The sequence below is a fragment of the Mytilus edulis genome, chromosome 13, assembly GCF_963676685.1.
Source record: "Mytilus edulis chromosome 13, xbMytEdul2.2, whole genome shotgun sequence".
Classification (NCBI taxonomy): Eukaryota; Metazoa; Mollusca; class Bivalvia; order Mytilida; family Mytilidae; genus Mytilus; species Mytilus edulis.
This window is the reverse complement of record NC_092356.1, coordinates 52,864,179-52,882,616: the sequence shown is the minus strand read 5'-3', so window position 1 is coordinate 52,882,616 and position 18,438 is coordinate 52,864,179. Positions and strand designations below refer to the sequence as shown.

Below are 18,438 nucleotides of genomic sequence, written 5' to 3'. Positions count from 1 at the left end.
TCCTTTTGAAAAAGTAAATACAATTTTGCTTAAAAAGGTCAAAAAATATTTTTCTGTTACCATTGTTGGCAATTAACCCACCCACACTTTTTCTGAACCTGGAAACTCTTATCAGTGGTGGCAACTGACCTGATTTGTATGAAATACTTCCCAGTCTGCCGACACTTTGTTTTAGTAAAATACATGAGTTTTTTTTTTATATACATTTTAATTTACACGCAAATAATACATTCATTAATTAATGTCATCAACTTGTCTTATAAGTCTTAAATGGATTATTTTAAATTATAAGAAATGAAATTGTAATAACAATATTCACAGACAAGTTCTCAAATAAAAAAAAAGTCAAAATTCATTATACTTTAAGTTAGATTGTTGGTATTCTATTACATATTCTGGGTACACTTGATCGAAAGTAAAAATGACGAAAATATTCGGATTTCGCACATTATCTACACATGAGTCGAAAAGTTCGAATGGATCCGAAAGGTTCCTTGGTGGGGGACGAACATAGGACGTTTCTCCAAGGGTATATTCTCCAGCTAAAACTCGAACAACAAACATGCGTTTTTTTCTTCCAAAATCCGTGTAACTGTCGGCAGTTTGAGCCATTTTCGCAAAATAACTGCCTTTGCCATATTTATGACCAATTTTACTACCACTGAACCTGAAGTCGAAGCCCTGGCGACATATTGCATCAATTATATCTTCGTTGGTACCATGAAATAGTTGTAGTTCCATTACGTTACCACCAAATGTTTTCTTCTTATTCATCTTTTCTCTTTTACTACAAAAATCAAATTTGATTTTTACCACAGAATCTCTATATTTGATCATATTTGAATATGTTCTAATAAAAACGAGTGTTTTCATATTAGCGGTTTTTTTAAATAGGATATCTATGGCAAGCCGTTCTCGTCAAAACTATGTTTAAACCATTTTTCGAGAAATTTACACACTGAGAATTACAAAAAAAACACACTGAGATTTAAAAACTTCAAAACACACACTGAGAATTAAAAATTACACACTGAGAATTAAAAATTACACACTGAGATTTCATAAAGACGCACTGAGATAACAAAAATGAAAAACACACACTGAGAATTGAAAATTACACACTGAGAATTGAAAATTACACACTGAGAATTGAAAATAACACACTGAGATTTCAAAAAGACACACTGAGAATAAATAAACTGAAAAACACACACTGAGAATTGTTAATTACACACTGAGATTTCAAAAATATACACTGAGATTAATATGCAAATTACTAATGAATATTCATGAGATGAATAATTCAACAGATTAATATCTTGATCTCAAAAACTCTTGTCATTATAGTGAAATGCGATTCCTTCAACCAATTAACATTCGTAATAAATTTCATGACTTAACATCGCTCATATTCACAAGTTTGTTGCTTATAATTCATATCATTACTACCAGTGTATCGGGACTTAAAACCGTTTTAGCATGGGTCCCTTTTAAAAAGTCTTCCAACTGTTACCCTGATTTCGCAAGTTAATCTTTTATATTTTTGTTACGTTTATATGCTATTATAGACACTTGAGTAAAAACTTCACTGCATTATTTGTTTTTCAGTGCAAATTGTTCCAAGTTTTCTTATAATTTTAATATAAAGTTTTTTACCATTTGGTATAAATATTTTGTAATAAGAATAAGCGGGTATTTTTTTTGTCCTTTTTTTTATGAATAATTTGGAACCAAATTGAAGGACTAACGAGTTCTGTCCCCTAGTTGCTTTAAGCTTGTAATAGATTCAGATTAAGTATGCTAATTAGATATGTGCGCATAAAAGTGCGCACAAATCTCAGTGTGTCATTTTAAATTCTCAGTGTGTAATTTCAAATTCTCAGTGTGTGTTTTCAATTTATTTATTCTCAGTGTGTCATTTTGAAATCTCAGTGTGTTATTTTCAATTCTCAGTGTGTAATTTTCAATTCTCAGTGTGTGTTTTTCATTTTTGTTATCTCAGTGCGTCTTTATGAAATCTCAGTGTGTAATTTTTAATTCTCAGTGTGTAATTTTTAATTCTCAGTGTGTGTTTTGAAGTTTTTAAATCTCAGTGTGTTTTTTTGTAATTCTCAGTGTGTAAATTTCTCGAAAAATGGTTTAAACATAGTTTTGACGAGAACGGCTTGCCATAGATATCCATAATTGGATCCTTAGAATGTTACATAATATGACATATATATAAGATATCTTGAAGCTCGAATTTATAGTAAAACGGCTTGCCATAATATGACCTAACTTTCAAATGACTATGCTCTGGAGTTCAGAATGAGAATTACATGGACAGATAAACCATATTAAAATACGGCCTGACACATCTATACTGTCTGACCATCCAATGCCTGTCAGACTCAGTTGAAGCCAAAATGAGATACTTGCAAGAGTTGTCTCTTTGGCAATTATACCACATCTTATTTTATACATAATGTCTGACAGTCTATGACTATACTGTCTGACAATCAAATGACTATACGAACTGACAATTAAATGTCTATACCAACTGTTAACTACGAGAATCAACGGTCTTTCAGTCATTCACTTATGTCTATAAAGCGTGACAGAGAATTGACGAAACGGTTTGGTAGCTACATGACTTTACGACCTTACATTCAAATTGTTATACGGTCTGACAGACAAATAACTTTTATCATCTGACAGCCTGATAACTGTACGATATGATTTCTATAGATGACTATACGATCTGATAGCCAGATGACTTTACATTTTGACAGCCAGATGACTTTACACTTTGACAGCCAGATGACTTTACAATTTGACAGCCAGATGATTTTACACTTTGACAGCCAGATGACTTTACACTTTGACAGCCAGATAATTTTACACTTTGACAGCCAGATGACTTTACACTTTGACAGCCAGATGACTTTACACTTTGACAGCCATATGAATTTACTCTTTGACAACCAGATTATTTTACACTTTGACAGCTTGACAGCCAGAAGATTTTACACTTTGACAGCCAGATGATTTTACATTTTGACAGCCAGATCACTTAACACTTTGACAGCCAGATGACTTTACACTTTGACAGCCAGATGATTTTACATTTTGACAGCCAGATTACTTTACACTTTGACACCCAAATGAATTAACACTTTGACAGCCAGATTTCTTTACACTTTGACAGCCAGATGATTTTACACTTTGACAGCCAGATAACTTTACACTTTGACACCCAGTTGACTTAACACTTTGACACCCAGTTGACTTAACACTTTGACACCCAGATGACTACACTTTGACAGCCAGATGATTTTTCATTTTGACAGCCAGATGATTTTACACTTTGACAGCCTGATGACTTTACATTTTGACAGCCAGATGATTTTACACTTTGACACCCAGATGACTTTACACTTTGACAGCTAGATGACTTTACACTTTGACAGCCAGATGACTTTACACTTTGACAGCCAGATAATTTTACACTTTGACAGCCAGATGAATTTACACTTTGACAGCCAGATTATTTTACACTTTGACAGCCAGATGACTTTACACTTTGACAGCCAGATGACTTTACACTTTGACAGCCAAATGACTTTACACTTTGACAGCCAGATGAATTTACACTTTGACAGCCAGATTATTTTACACTTTGACAGCTTGACAGCCAGATGATTTTACACTTTGACAGCCAGATGACTTTTTGACAGCCAGATCACTTAACACTTTGACAGCCAGATGACTTTACACTTTGACAGCCAGATGATTTTACACTTTGACAGCCAGATTACTTTACACTTTGACACCCAGATTACTTTACACTTTGACAGTCAGATGATTTTACACTTTGACAGCCAGATTACTTTACACTTTGACACCCAGTTGACTTAACACTTTGACACCCAGATGACTACACTTTGACAGCCAGATGATTTTTCATTTTGACAGCCAGATGATTTTACACTTTGACAGCCTGATGACTGTACATTTTGACAGCCAGATGATTTTACACTTTGACAGCCAGATTACTTTACACTTTGACAGTCAGATTACTTTACACTTTGACAGTCAGATGATTTTACACTTTGACAGCCAGCTTACTTTACACTTTGACACCCAGTTGACTTAACACTTTGACACCCAGATGACTACACTTTGACAGCCAGATGATTTTTCATTTTGACAGCCAGATGATTTTACACTTTGACAGCCTGATGACTTTACATTTTGACAGCCAGATGATTTTACACTTTGACACCCAGATGACTTTACACTTTGACAGCCAGATGACTTTACATTTTGACAGCCAGATGACTTTACACTTTGACAGCCAGATGACTCTACACTTTGACAGCCAGATGACTTTACATTTTGACAGCCAGATGACTACACTTTGACATTGATATGACTTTATGGCCTGATAGTCAAGTGACTGAGAGTTAGATGAATCAATGGTCTTACCGTCAGATAATACTTAGTTTATATGATTTAATGTTTTGAAATTATATTGTTAGGATACTGTTTTCATTTCATCTTTCTCCTTCTTTTTTTTCATATGTCACCAAACAATTCAATTTCATTTGTGAAAATGACATATACCAGAAAAATTTACCTCACATAATTCATCCATAATTCGCCGTTTTCAATCCTCTTTATCGATGTAATATTGCATGACGTTGGCATTGTTTCAAAAAACATTTTCCTTATCGTGAAGCTTTCAGGACCAGTCTTTTGACATTCTACCTGGAAGTACATTTGTATAGCGGGAGAATTAAAGTCATATAATTACATTAGATGTATGTTTCATTATGATACTTTATTATGATTGGCTAACTGCACATCACGTGTTATTCCGTAAGCAATTGCATTTCTCAATAAAACTTTTCATTCATGATAACACGTGGGCCCACAATAAAGTACACAGGTGAATTAAATAAAACAATAATAAAATTCGTGTTTTCATGATCCTAGCTAAAAAAAATGTAATAATAAGTATTGGATGCTTTTTCTTGTAACTTCATAGGGTTGTAAAAGCGTTGACCATGCGCACATTTTTATTATGAAGCGCTTCTGCGCTTCATACAAAATGTACTTCGGTCAACGCTTTTACACCCCAATGAAGTTACAAAAAGAAGCATTCAATTCTTAAATAAAACTCATTTGTAAATATCTTCAGATTGTGATCTGGGAAAATCTGTTTGGTTAATGTCGTTTCTTTTTAACTATTCAGCATTTGTTTAAAATTTCAAATCTAGATTTCAACATTTTAATACCTTTGGCAAAAAGTAACATATCCTTCGGTTGTCCACACATTTCAATCACAAGTTTATGAATTTATTCAAAGTAAGAGTTTCCCTTATAAAATGTACATCATTCATAAGTTCACTCTAGCTTGTGCCCGGTAACATATACGCCATGAATAGTCACTTTTACTACATAATTTTGATAAGAAAACAATCTTATTCTAAACACGTCAAGATTGAATAGATAGATATAATGTCATTTATATTTATTTGGATCTGCTTATCCTTCCGAGACACCTGAGCTCACCGCCGTTTTTTGTATGTATTGTGTTGTTCAGTATCCTTTTCTATGTTGTGTTTTGTGTACTATTGTTTGTCTGTTGGTACTCTTCGTTTTTAGCCATAGCATTGTCAGTATATTTTCGACTTTTGGATGTCCATCTGGTATCTTTCGTCTCTCTTTTTATAGCAAATTATTTTGTATGCATGTATATATTTTTATCCCTGTTCAACTCTTAAAATTTCTTCAGTCTAGAGAGTGGCACTGACAAGACTAGCAATCTTGTATCAGTTATCTATATCATTATTAGAAAATGGTGTTACAAAATTAAAGGATTTTAAATGTATGATATATACCGGTACAAAAAAATAAAGAATGGAAATGGGGAATGTGTCAAAATGTGGGATAGGCGCAAAAATGCGGTGGGGTACATATATATTTGTACAAATACACTTGTTCTACCATCTAGACTACATACCAAACTATAATGATGGATTAAGTCTTCTGGTCGGCGTCTTTTATCAAAAGACCATGACGACGGTAAACTAGATGTTTGATCGTAGGACAGTGGTGTTAGTACAAGCGTAGAAAATGATGTTGCTCTCTTCATAGTCCCGGTATCATCTGATCTGCAATGGTTCAGGATTGTAGAAGTATTATATTAGTACTGAAATATACTTAAAAAAAGGATTCCATGGTGGATAAAAATGCCAAGGGGCAATTCAAATTCGAATTAAACGAAAAACGACAAAGAAAATAAGAAAATACTATTCACAAAGACTTCAAATACAGCATGATTTGTGAAGCATGAAAAACATAATGATAATTAGTGTAGGTGTGCAAACATGGTTTCAAAACAGAAATTACATTGCTTCCTTGGAACAAATAGTAAAAATAAGAATTACAGTACGTCATGTTGAAAGTCACTGATGCTCATATATAGAAGTTGAAATGGTACCAGATGAAGACCTCAAATTCCTTGACGAGCGAAAAAGTGTAGTTTGCAAATATAGTAACAACATGGAAACTTTTTAATGCAAAAAAAATACACATATCTGATTTCCTATGGATTTGTAGGTGGTTGTAATTAAGCTTTATTTTTTTTGTATGTAAGGATATTTCACCTGTTTGTTGTAAATATTGGAAAATGTTGTTTCATCTCATGCTGCTGACCGTTTCAAATCACTGTAAGATTGTTATCTGGTGCACTCCCGAAACATGGTAAACGTTCATTCTACCTAAATAATGATGATTCAACTCTATAAAATGTCGTGAGATTTCCAAATAACATATCTAGATATTGGTCGTGATATTGAGTGTTCTGAACATTAAACTGGTTGAATATCCTTTGACAGCAGGTACTTTTATTCGAGGATTAACTAAATTGTTGGGCCAATTATTTTGAATTAAGGAAAGCTGTTCGGACCAAAACTCTCATAAGATTTTTTTGATCAAATCTATTAGTGAGATGCAATTAAACTGAAAGTAAAGTACCAATCTACAAAACCACTATTTCATACTTTCTCTTTTTCAACTCCACATCTTCAGCACAAACAAATACAGGCCGTCTACGAACGCATCTTTCCGTTTTATGGAACACATTTTTCTGAACCATTTTTTGAAAGTCCATAATGTAGTCGTGTCCACTTGTTTTGAACCTCATTTGACCACATGGATTTTCGTGATAATTCATTTCCAAGCTCTCACTGTCCAAAATAGCAGCATAGCCTGTGACATTCTGAATAGTAAAACAGATAACTGTATCTAAAATGTTGCAGAATATTTATTTTCTAGATAAACATGTAGGTGTTTATTTATTGTTAGCACTGGAATGGGCGTTTACTCACACGAGCAACACGAAGGGTGCCACATGTGATGGAGGATCTGATTACGATTCCGTAGCACATGAGATTACCCCCGGCTTTTGGTGGAATTGATGTTAATCAGTCATGAGATTACCACCGGCTTTTGGTGGAATTGATGTTAATCAGTCTTTAGTTTATATGTCCTGTTTTCTATACTATTGCTTGTTTTTTATTGTTTTTTTCCGATGGTTCTTTTTTTGCTATCCTGGCAATGTCGGTTTGTTTTCGCCTTATGAGTTTAAATACCCTTTTGCATCGTTATCTAAATCTTTGCCATGTTTAAAGACTTAACATGCACTGTTGACATTTACTTTCCAGTTACATGACTGGCGTACACAGAGCTATCATTACACAATTGCGCGAAAAGTCAAGCAACACTACTAAACACTTCATTATTCTTAAATTTACTTTCCGCTATATAAATGATGTGATCTCACTAAATAATTCAAAGTTTTATGACTTAGTTAACCAAAATAAAAAGATGAAAGAAAGGCGAAATATACCAAACGGACATTTAAACTCATACAGTGGAGATCACTTCTAAGCTCTCGTGAAATCAGTCAGAATTTGTCAGGAGAACTGCTCTAGGACAGTATGTAGAACTGTCATCCTGACACATTTTAGACATTTCTAGCTAGAACAGTTGTAACCTAGAACTGGTTTGGTCATGCAGTTCTATCTATTAATATATTAAAATATTCTCATCACAGCACTGTTCTATTAACCTGACAGGTTTGATCAGTTCTTCGGCTAAAACAATTTTAGACAGTTCTATTGTTGATAATTCTACGGTTAGAACTGATTTTGTCAATTCTACCTAGAACAGTTTTAGACAGTTCTACCCTAGAACTGATCATAACAGTTCTACTTAGAACTGATTCTGACAGTTCTACTTAGAACAGTTCTAGGATAGTTTAGAACACTTCTATGACAGATTATTCTGACAGTTCTAATGAGAGGCTAGATGTGATCTCCACTGGACGTGTAAAAATAAACTGACAACGCCAACGAGTTGGTTGGCCGTTATGGAATATATGTTTCACAGATGACCATGATGACGACGGATATGTTCCAAATGGTGTAAATTGAAGAAAAACAATCCAGTCATCTTTCCTAAAATGTAACCTAGCCAATTAGACTAATCATTATCTAGTCAATGTAAAATGATAATATATAAACAAACTGATTGCAGATAAATGTCTTACTATCTTTAATAATTCATTCATTAACGTTCTGCATTCTAGAGAAAAAAAAGTCAGCATCAGTTAAATAAAACACTGAATTTTAGAGTTTTACTTTCAAAATCTCATTTTTTACCCCCAAATGACCCTTTTCCGCAAAATATATTTTTGTATATTTTTACTATGTGATTTATATGTATATAAACTTTGATTTTTACCATTAAAATCTTTTGTTGCAATTAGTTTGAGGTTGACCCTTATTTAGAACAGATTGACTAGATTACATCGGGTTTGAACTTATATGAACAACACAACGAGTGCCACTAGTGGAGCAGGATCTGTTTATTCTCTCCGCATTATATGAGATCTCTATGCTTTCTATGTTGTGTTTTGTGTATGGTTGTTTGTCTTTTGGTCTCTTTTCATTTTTTATTATTATGGCGTTGTCAGTTTATTTTAGACTTATTATTTTTAATGTCTCCCTGATTTCTTTCGCCTCTCTTTCATATCAAGCTGAACACAAGCCATAAAAACACCAGCAAAAGACGACAGAGATATAAGAAGCCGTAAAGGGAAAACAGACCATGCTCCACCTGTGTCACTCGTCAATTTACTCGTATTTTGTACGTATTCAGTGGTGTAAAATTAGATGGGTTTGTGGTTACGACAACTTGAATATTTCTCATATGTCTTCCGTTGTGACGCAGATCTTACAAAACCTTAAACAAACTGGTGATGGTGTCGCAGTTGATACAAGTACAGAGACAGTCGATAAAAAACTATATAAAATAAAGAAGAAACCGCTCCATAATAGCGAGCAACTTTAACTTAGGGAACAACCATATTATAACTTCAAGGGGGTGGGGTATGTTTTTTTTTTCTAAGTTAGACATTTTAATCGCGCAAAGAATTTTTCGACACAATAAATAAAAAAGGGGGAGGGAATTTGCACTTAGAATAATTTTGTTTGTCATCTGCTTGAACAGATGCACTCAGAATAATTTTTTTTGTCATCTGCTTGAACAGATGCACTTAGAATAAATTTTTTTTGTCATCTGCTTGAACAGAATATCTTGAAGTTATATGGTTGTTCCCGTATCGAGTTTGAAATTAAAATACCTGTCCACCATAAACAATCCACCTTTCTCTTTGATCTTCCCAATACCATTTGTATTCTGTTGCTAAAGGTTGAAATTTCTGGACCGCTGATGATTCGGTAGATAACCTTCTAACATTGATAATAGTTCCTTTTTTCTTCCCTGTCATTTGAATGAAATCTATATTCATTCGCATTTGCTTTCTGGAAAAGACAGATTAAGAACAAAATTAGATTTAATGATGCATATGTTTTAGGCACTTCGAAAATGTCATCCGAACAATACAGTCGCACTTTGTTGTTATCATTCGTTTGATGTGTTTGAGCTTTTAATTTTACCAATTTATTACGGACTTACTGTTTTGAATTTTCCTCGGAGTTCGGTATTTTGGTTATTTTATTTTTTGAATATAGGATAGGGGTGAAAGCACATCTGTAGCTGGTTTCGTTAGGCAATCAAACAACATAACTTAAAATCAAACCGAATTTATGTTTGTTTTTAAACTTGAATTTGTGTCAAATTTCAGTTTTATTGACAGTTGCTGCCATGTTAAAAGGTGATTAGGTCCATCAACACAATATTATGATATTCTATTTATTGCCTACATGTTTGATAGCAGTATTGGTCCCATGCATAATGAATCATGTTAGGTGATTGGTCAACATTCTAATCTTGGCAATAACTGTCGGATGGTTTGGCATGGGTCTCAAAGTTGTACTACTGTGGATTCATTATTATTCGTGGGACAGCAATTTTCTAAAGTTTCCTGGATTGAAGTCAACCACGAATTCAAATTTTCAAAGAACGTACTACAGAACACACGCACAATTAAAACTGTATATATAGCGGTCAACATTATAAGCATCCAAAGCACACATCTCAAACAATTATAACAGACAATACAATACACTCCCATTGAACAAACCTATAACATTGCATATGGTGTTACATTATAAATTCACAGAATATCCCTAACTTAATTTTGTACACAGTTCACTCTTACTGTATATATACATGTAGCAGTCAACATTATTAACATCACAGTACATACCCAAACTGTATAGAACAATCAACATTGTACACGTCACAGTATTTCTGTTCTATCTCCACGTTAGACGCTGGTCTGTAGTCAGTCCATTCGCCTCTCGTGTCTTTAAACTGCCATTGATACATACTACCTTTATGCTGCATGTTACATCTAGCTCCATATCGACAATTTCCTCTCAAATAATAGATGCATATTTCATTAGACTCTGCCTGGAGTACACGTGGCTCATCAATGTCACAACTGCATGCTAATGATAAACTCGAAATGCCGGTAAAGAGGCTTGGGTTTGATTTTGATCTATAAAAAACGTGTAAAAAACTTTTAAAAAATGAGAATTGTGACGTATGTCTTTGACCAATATCGATCAGTTTTGTGCTATCCTCGAAAAACAATTCCATACGTTTGAGACTAAATTAGATGATACAATTCGTTCAGTACTACACTTTCAGTTTAGTTTGTTGTTCTGTGTTTTCATGCAATGCAAACCACTTAAATTCAGTACTCTGAGTTATCCCTTTATACATGTTTCAAATAATTGATAGTCAACTAAGGAGCCTGTAATTCAGGGGTTGTCGTTTGTTGAAGTATTACATAAATAAGCTGTTAGTTTTCTAATTGAATTGTTTTACCTTGATCATTTCTGGACCTTTTATAGCTGACTTTGCGGTATGGACTTTGCTCATTGTTGAAGGCCGTACGATGACCTATAGTTTGAACTTTCTGTGTCATGTTGGTCTCTTGTGGAGAGATGTCTCATTGGCAATCATACCACTTCTTCATTTTTTTATCTATATAAATCGTGCCACCGACTACATTTTCATTACTTGATCATTTCAAGATTCGTTCCTATGTTGTGATCATGCCAAAGCTAAACGCGCGTCTTGCGTATATACAGAATTTAGTCCTGATATCTATGATGAGTTTATTTACATCTATCCCATTGAACAAGAGATAAAGGATACAGCAGATACAGTTAAGTCGGCCTCATATCTTGACTTACATCTAGAAATTGACAATGTGGGTCGATTGAAAACAAAACTTTACGACAAAAGAGATGATTTCAGCTTTCCAATTGTGAACTTTCCATTTCTAAGTAGCAACATTCCAGCAGCACCTACATATTGTGTATATATCTCCCAATTGATACGATATTCCCGTGCTTGCATTTCCTATCATGATTTTCTTGATAGAGGGTTGTTGCTCACAAGGAAGCTATTAGACCAAGAGTTCCAAATGGTGAAGTTGAAATCATCTCTTCGTAAATTTTACGGACGCCATCACGAGTTGGTTCACCGTTATGAAATAACCGTTTCACAAATGATATCGGATATGTTCCTTACGTCGCAACTACAATCCCCTTCCCTTTCATAATGCTACCGAATTAGACTATTTACCGGATTTGTTATCTCATAAGCAACACGACGGGTGCCACATGTGGAGCAGGATCTGCTTACCTTTCCGAAGCACATGCGATCACCCCTAGTTTTTGGTGGGGTTCGTGTTGTTTATTCTTTAGTTTTCTATGTTGTGTCATGTGTACTATTGTTTGTCTGTTTGTCCTTTTCATTTTTAGCCATGGCGTTGTCAGTTTATTTTCGATTTATGAGTTTGACTGTCCCTCTGGTATCTTTCGTTCCTCTTTTACTATAACTCCATTGTTAATATCAATGATAACATTATAATGACCAGATTATGCCACTATTCTTGGGATGTCACAGTGATCGTGCCACAATTACTAGGACTGCATCGTCTGTATCACTAGCCACATCTTCATTTAATACCTCATCATGCCATGATTCCTAGGTTAACATCGTGCCACAGTTACTGGTATTTCATCGTCATTATCATTGACTACATCTGTCTTACCTGTTTATTCCACGATTCTTGGGTTGTGGTCGTGCCACAATTACTTGTACCTCATCGTCAGTACCACTGATGACATTCTAATTACTAAATACCTGGTCATGCCACGATTCCTGGATTTTGAACGTGTCACTGGTACTGGTGCTTCATCGTCCGAATCACTGTAATCATCGTCCGAGTCATCAGTGAAACATTCTTTCAAATCTTCTACAATGCCTCTTGCACTCTGTGCTATATTGATGCCATATTTTACTAGAAGTTCTAGAAAATGAAGATTTCAAAATTAATATGAAGATAAAAAAAACGTAATATAAGATCGCAAATTGTAGATCTACTTGTAAAGAATGATTAATAGTTACCTTTAGTTGTCTTCTACTCGTCATCCGTTATAATGAACGCAATTATTGTCTAAAATCTAATGCTTAATACATGTTGCAAATGTAAATAACTATTGTTAGAAAAATTTCTGAAGAAGATTTCTTTGCAATTTAGTCTCCGTTGTAGAGTTGTCTCTTTGGCAATCATATCTTCTTATTTTCTATTTTCATACTTTATTCACATCATGATTTTGTCACATATTGTTGTGAACAATTATTTTCATACTTTATTCACATCATGATTTTGTCACATATTGTTGTTACACACGATTTAATATATTTTCATAGTTTCACATTCATATTAAATATCTAATTACAAAATACTCATTTCCTGTAAGTGGAGATAAAACGAAAAAGAAAAAAGAACTACTGTAAACGCAAGCGATTTATTTTCGCGAGTAGAAAAATGTTGCGCAAATCGTCCCGAACACCTAAAACTTGACATTTTCCTTACTTAATTACATCAAGTAAATTGGAGAAATTAGCTAGAAAGGGCTAAATGCAAATAAAGTATTTGCGAAAATAAGTTGGTAATTGACATTAGATTAAAATTCTACCTTTCAATTGAGGCTGGAAAATGTTATGATTTTGTCTGCATCTCCTTCCAAAACGACATGATCCGGTAACATACGGTTTACAGATATGCAAAAATTTACATCCAACTTCCTTTGAACAGCCTTTTTCTAAGTTGTAAAATTTGCATATTGGTGGTCGCGTCACCTGACATCTATTGTTTGGTCTTTTAAACAGAATTCGTAACTCTTCGACATCGAGTTCCTCCAAATCATGGTATTCTAAAAGTATTCTGTTATAGTCAGATTTCAAATTGTGACCAAAACGGCACTTATTTCCTTTGACGGTGCAAGAATTTGATAAAAGATAAAATTTGCAAATGTGTAATTTATTGCAATTTTTGTCGCATTTTCTCCGTATTCCGCTATGCGATGGACACAGTTCTAATGTTGTTTTTGCTTTGATTAATAGTGAACCATAACGATTCTCAACACAAAAGTTGCAATCAAACTTTTGAAGCAGAGGAAGAAAGGAAAATCGAAACTTTCTTCCAAGACTCTCTTCTACTTTCTCTTTCAGTTCTTCGATAGTTAAACTATCATTTCCTTCTGTGCAGAGTTGGTGTATAGCATTTTTGACTATCTGCAAATCAAACCTCTTTAAATTTCGGTCTGGTTTTGTTGAAAGTTCTCTTAAGTTTGCCATTGCTTATTAGAATGATGACTGAGTGCATGAATAAATCCTATTTGTATGAGTAAAACATCAATACACAGGTTTTACCTAAAATAACACACACAAAACATGCATTTCAGAAGAATCATTCAATGAAAATTGTGACGATTATTTTCTGTTAAACAAAATTTAAATATCATAAAAATAAATTGGACCGACTGGAGAAATAAAGGCTACAGTAGTATACGGCTGTTCAATAATCATTGATCGATTAAGCGAAAACAAATAGGAGTCACAAACCAAAACTGAAAAAAAACCATATTAACTATAAGAGAAAACAGTGGAACAACAGAAACACTGAACTGCTGCAAAATTAATCGCCAACATACATAGCATCGAACTATTAAATAACAACTGCCATATACCTGACTTGGTGATTTAAGAATAAATAGTAGACTAAATCTGTTCTTATGGCTAGCCAAACTTACCGCTCAATGTCAATGGTGAAAATAAGAATTAAATGTCAACAAAAGTGACAAGAATACAGTACAAATAAACTCAGGAGAGAGAAATACATAAATGCATAATATAATAGTACGTAACAACGTGTAAACCACGGAATAACAACGAACACCTCCCGGTGATGTATAAACGTACATCACAATCATGAACTGTATGTCAACGCCACATAACGTGATTTATTTTTTTGACGTTTATTTTAACATAAATATATTTTTTTTTAAAATGGATCGAATTAAAAGGATATAGAAGGATTCAAGTAGGTGTGTTGCTGTACTCCCAATCTTATTAAAATTCAGTTCTAAGACTAGGGTTTTTATCGAAGACAATGACGAAATTATAAATCTATATCATAGTATTAGACTGATGTATTTTTGACCGAACAAAAAAAAAATTTTTTTTGAACGCGTAAATCAACTCATCACAGATAACAGGATTGAAATTTTATACGTTAGACGAGCGTTTCGTCTACATGGAAAGTATTTGCAATTTATATTGTAAGACCGCCGGTTTTATGAGTGACGGATAAAAGAGAGATAAACGATACCAGAAGGACATTCAAACCCATTAAGTCAAAAATTAACTGACAACGCCATGTCAAAAACGGACCAAAAGCAAAAACAATGCTGGTTTAGCTCGATCAGGGATAGATTCCTCAACCACGAAGGTGAAATTTATTTGTAAGAATATCTTCCAGTAAATAAACGCAATAATAATTTTTTTTAAGAGGTAACACAATATACCATTACTTGTTATGTGGACAATCTAAATATAGGTGTACATTTATCATTTGTTTGTCTGCCCTTGTTAACGTGGCAGACAATCAGCATGTAAACGGAAGCAATATAGAATTTAGTATAGATTAAATCTAAATATGCAACAATTTTGCGTTTTGACATTAAAATATATGTAAAGAAAAACAAACTTACCCTTTCAAGGTAAATTACAAAAAATATATAAATTCAAATGCCGCATACCCAACTATATCAGTCCTATTCAGGACCGATAACTCTGTCGATAAATATTATCGTGTATACAATGTTGTTGAAATCAGAGCAATTGTATACTAGTATATGTCTATGTTGAAATGTATACAATAACATTTTTTTTTACACAAGTTTAACTTTATATCAATTTATTGAATGCCTGGATTTTCCTTAAAATATTAGATTAATAAAAAAATTAATAAAATCATATTCAATGAAATCTTGTTTAATTTTCTACGAAATAAAACAAATCCATTTAAATTAGAATTTGAATCAAAACATTTCTTTAAAATATATAATTATAGAAACATAAATATTAATTTGATTATTTTTTGAAGCAAAAATATTTTTTTTAAATATTTTTTTTTATATTGTTCATATTTTCTAAAAGTTTATTATGATACATTCTTCTTCTGATTTGACACGGGGAAGAAAAGATATATTTGTATGAAAACTTTTGTATATCACAAAATTCAAACTCTGGTAATACATGCATGTATACACAGGATGTTCAATGTCACCTGGTTGCTGTTGGTTTGCACGTCTACCTGACAATATATTGTTATGTAACATTACAACCCAAGTCAGACTTCACCTGGTCGTCAGGTGATGGGATTTTGAAGGTATAGAATATTTATCTATTATAATTGTTTGGATTTTTTTTTCTGTCTTGGGACGTAAATAATTTTTGGTTCTAAAAGGAAAGTATAAATATATTTCTAAAAAAAAGATAAATTATACAGAAAACAGGAAAAACGCCTTTAAAAAAAGCAGAGAAAATTTTATTGTTTACTATTTTCTGGTAACAGTATATATCTTGGATATCATCAAAATAAAATGTTCCCGTGTCACTCTTAAAATAATATTTTTTTATCAAGAAATTTTGAAATCAAAGAAAATAAGAGAAACATTTGTAATTCTACATAAAAAATTAAATTTAACCAAAGAAGGTCTTACTATACAAATCCTTGATTTGATGAAACATTTCCATATACATCATCCGCCATTTTGAAAAATCCCGAAATATTCACTTTTTTAAATCAATTTTTGACCGAAATTGCCCAGAAATTAAACTGTTTCAAATAGTATTTTTCGCCAGATATATGTTTGAATATACTTAATCGATTTGCAAAGTTTTAGTTTTATTAACGGAATTTCTTTATTTGTTGTACAAGTAGACATGGGTATCGGTAATTTAGCATTGAGTCAACGGAGAAATGACGAGAAAAAGTAATGTTTTTACGATTCTCATTTGACCGAATTTAATCAAAAATTAAACTGTTTGGACCAACAATGTTTGATTGAAAAATGTTCGAATATAAAGGGTTTATTTGCAAAAGTTAGAAAACGGGTCAGGTTAATAAGAAAATTAAACTTTATTGAAGCACCTATGCATTTTATATGGGGCAATATAATACAAAATGGCGGTTAGTATACGTCACAAAAGTCACGTGATGTCCGACTTAGAACTTTGGATATCGGGAAATAAAAAATTAATGTACTTTTTCATGCCTTAACTGCTTTACTACAAACCAAATATTTAAACAAAATACTTTTCACTGCAAATATTGACACGGAAGATAACACAGGTAGATTATATGCACCTTGAACTGCGATGACAGAAATATCAATCTATAATTGTCACCAAAGAACACCTTTGAAGGGCCCCCGAAACAATTCTTCGATAATGTAATATTGTTCGTCACTTCAATACTGAAATATAAACAACACATGTTGTTTCATATTATATAACCATATAAGCCAGTTGAAATGTGATATAATATTTAATGATTGATCGTAAATTTCATAGAAATTTCTTCTTCAAAATAAATACCAGTTCCCTTAAAATATCACTGCTACTCGTATAAGACAAGATAAATTAGCCTCTAGGAAAATGAAGGAGCTTTTTTTTTATTCGCATACAACTTTGTTAGTCAGAAATAAACATTTGGAAAATGTTCGGAAAACGAATGACGGGTCTATTTTACATGATTGATGATGTTTTACGAAAAGCCCCGAAAAGAGCTGCATTTAGGATCGTAAATGATATGTGACAGTACCAATAATAAATAACGGGACCGTGGTAAATACATTGTGTATATTTACCATGCTAACTAGACTTCTTTATATATCTTTTTACTGTATATAATGAGGGATTCGTCATCGATAGCTGATAAATTGATATTGACATCATTTGCAGCACTCTTGGTGTTATTCTCTTTATTCAAACCTAAATGCATCACCAATAGATAGAAACACCGATTTCCCAGGATTTGGCTTTTTTATGTCCTTTTTGGTCATATAACTCTTCAACTGTTTCAGTGTTTATACATCCTTGGCTTTCAAATATTTGACTTTGAGCGATCCTTGTGAAGATAAATCTAAGAGAGAGCTTCGGACGCATGACATTTATAATGAGTTGTTTTTCTGTTTTTTAAGTGATAAACTTCCTTAGAAGAACGCTGAACCTGTCCTAAAAACAAACCTGCTACTCCCGGATACAATTACGCGTGTTTTGTAGATGTTTGCCTCCCTAACCCGTGATCTCGGGCATAAGATATCTATAAAGTAATTCCAGAAAATCAAACATCGTACGTATTAACGAAACTGATATTAAAATTTATACGCAAGCACTAGAATATTTATGCAAGTATCACAACAAATGACTTGAATAATTGTATACATCCAAAGTGCTTTTCTGAATTTACCTATACCAGAATCCTCAAATTAAAGTATTTCGATGTCAAAGTTGTATAAGACCTAACATGTGAACAGCAATATAACCCAA

General features: G+C 33.1%; 1 protein-coding gene across 2 annotated transcripts; it reads right to left on the bottom strand.

Annotated features, from left to right (window-relative positions):
* Positions 1 to 188: 188 nt before the first annotated feature.
* LOC139501382 (protein mono-ADP-ribosyltransferase PARP12-like) lies at positions 189 to 17,391 on the bottom strand. 2 transcript variants are annotated; one of them, XM_071290426.1, is made up of 9 exons: positions 17,255 to 17,391; positions 13,518 to 14,253; positions 12,679 to 12,844; positions 10,724 to 11,017; positions 9,695 to 9,875; positions 7,050 to 7,267; positions 6,008 to 6,158; positions 4,619 to 4,749; positions 189 to 787 (listed from the first exon to the last, which is right to left on the bottom strand). In XM_071290426.1, exons 2-9 carry the CDS (start codon positions 14,176 to 14,178, stop codon positions 346 to 348), a joined length of 2,244 nt encoding a protein of 747 aa, XP_071146527.1. In that variant the 5' UTR covers positions 14,179 to 14,253; positions 17,255 to 17,391; the 3' UTR covers positions 189 to 345. The 2 variants fall into 2 exon arrangements, with proteins under 2 accessions (XP_071146527.1, XP_071146528.1); XM_071290427.1 differs by lacking the exon at positions 17,255 to 17,391 and adding an exon at positions 15,594 to 15,667.
* Between the last annotated feature and the right edge of the window lie 1,047 nt (positions 17,392 to 18,438).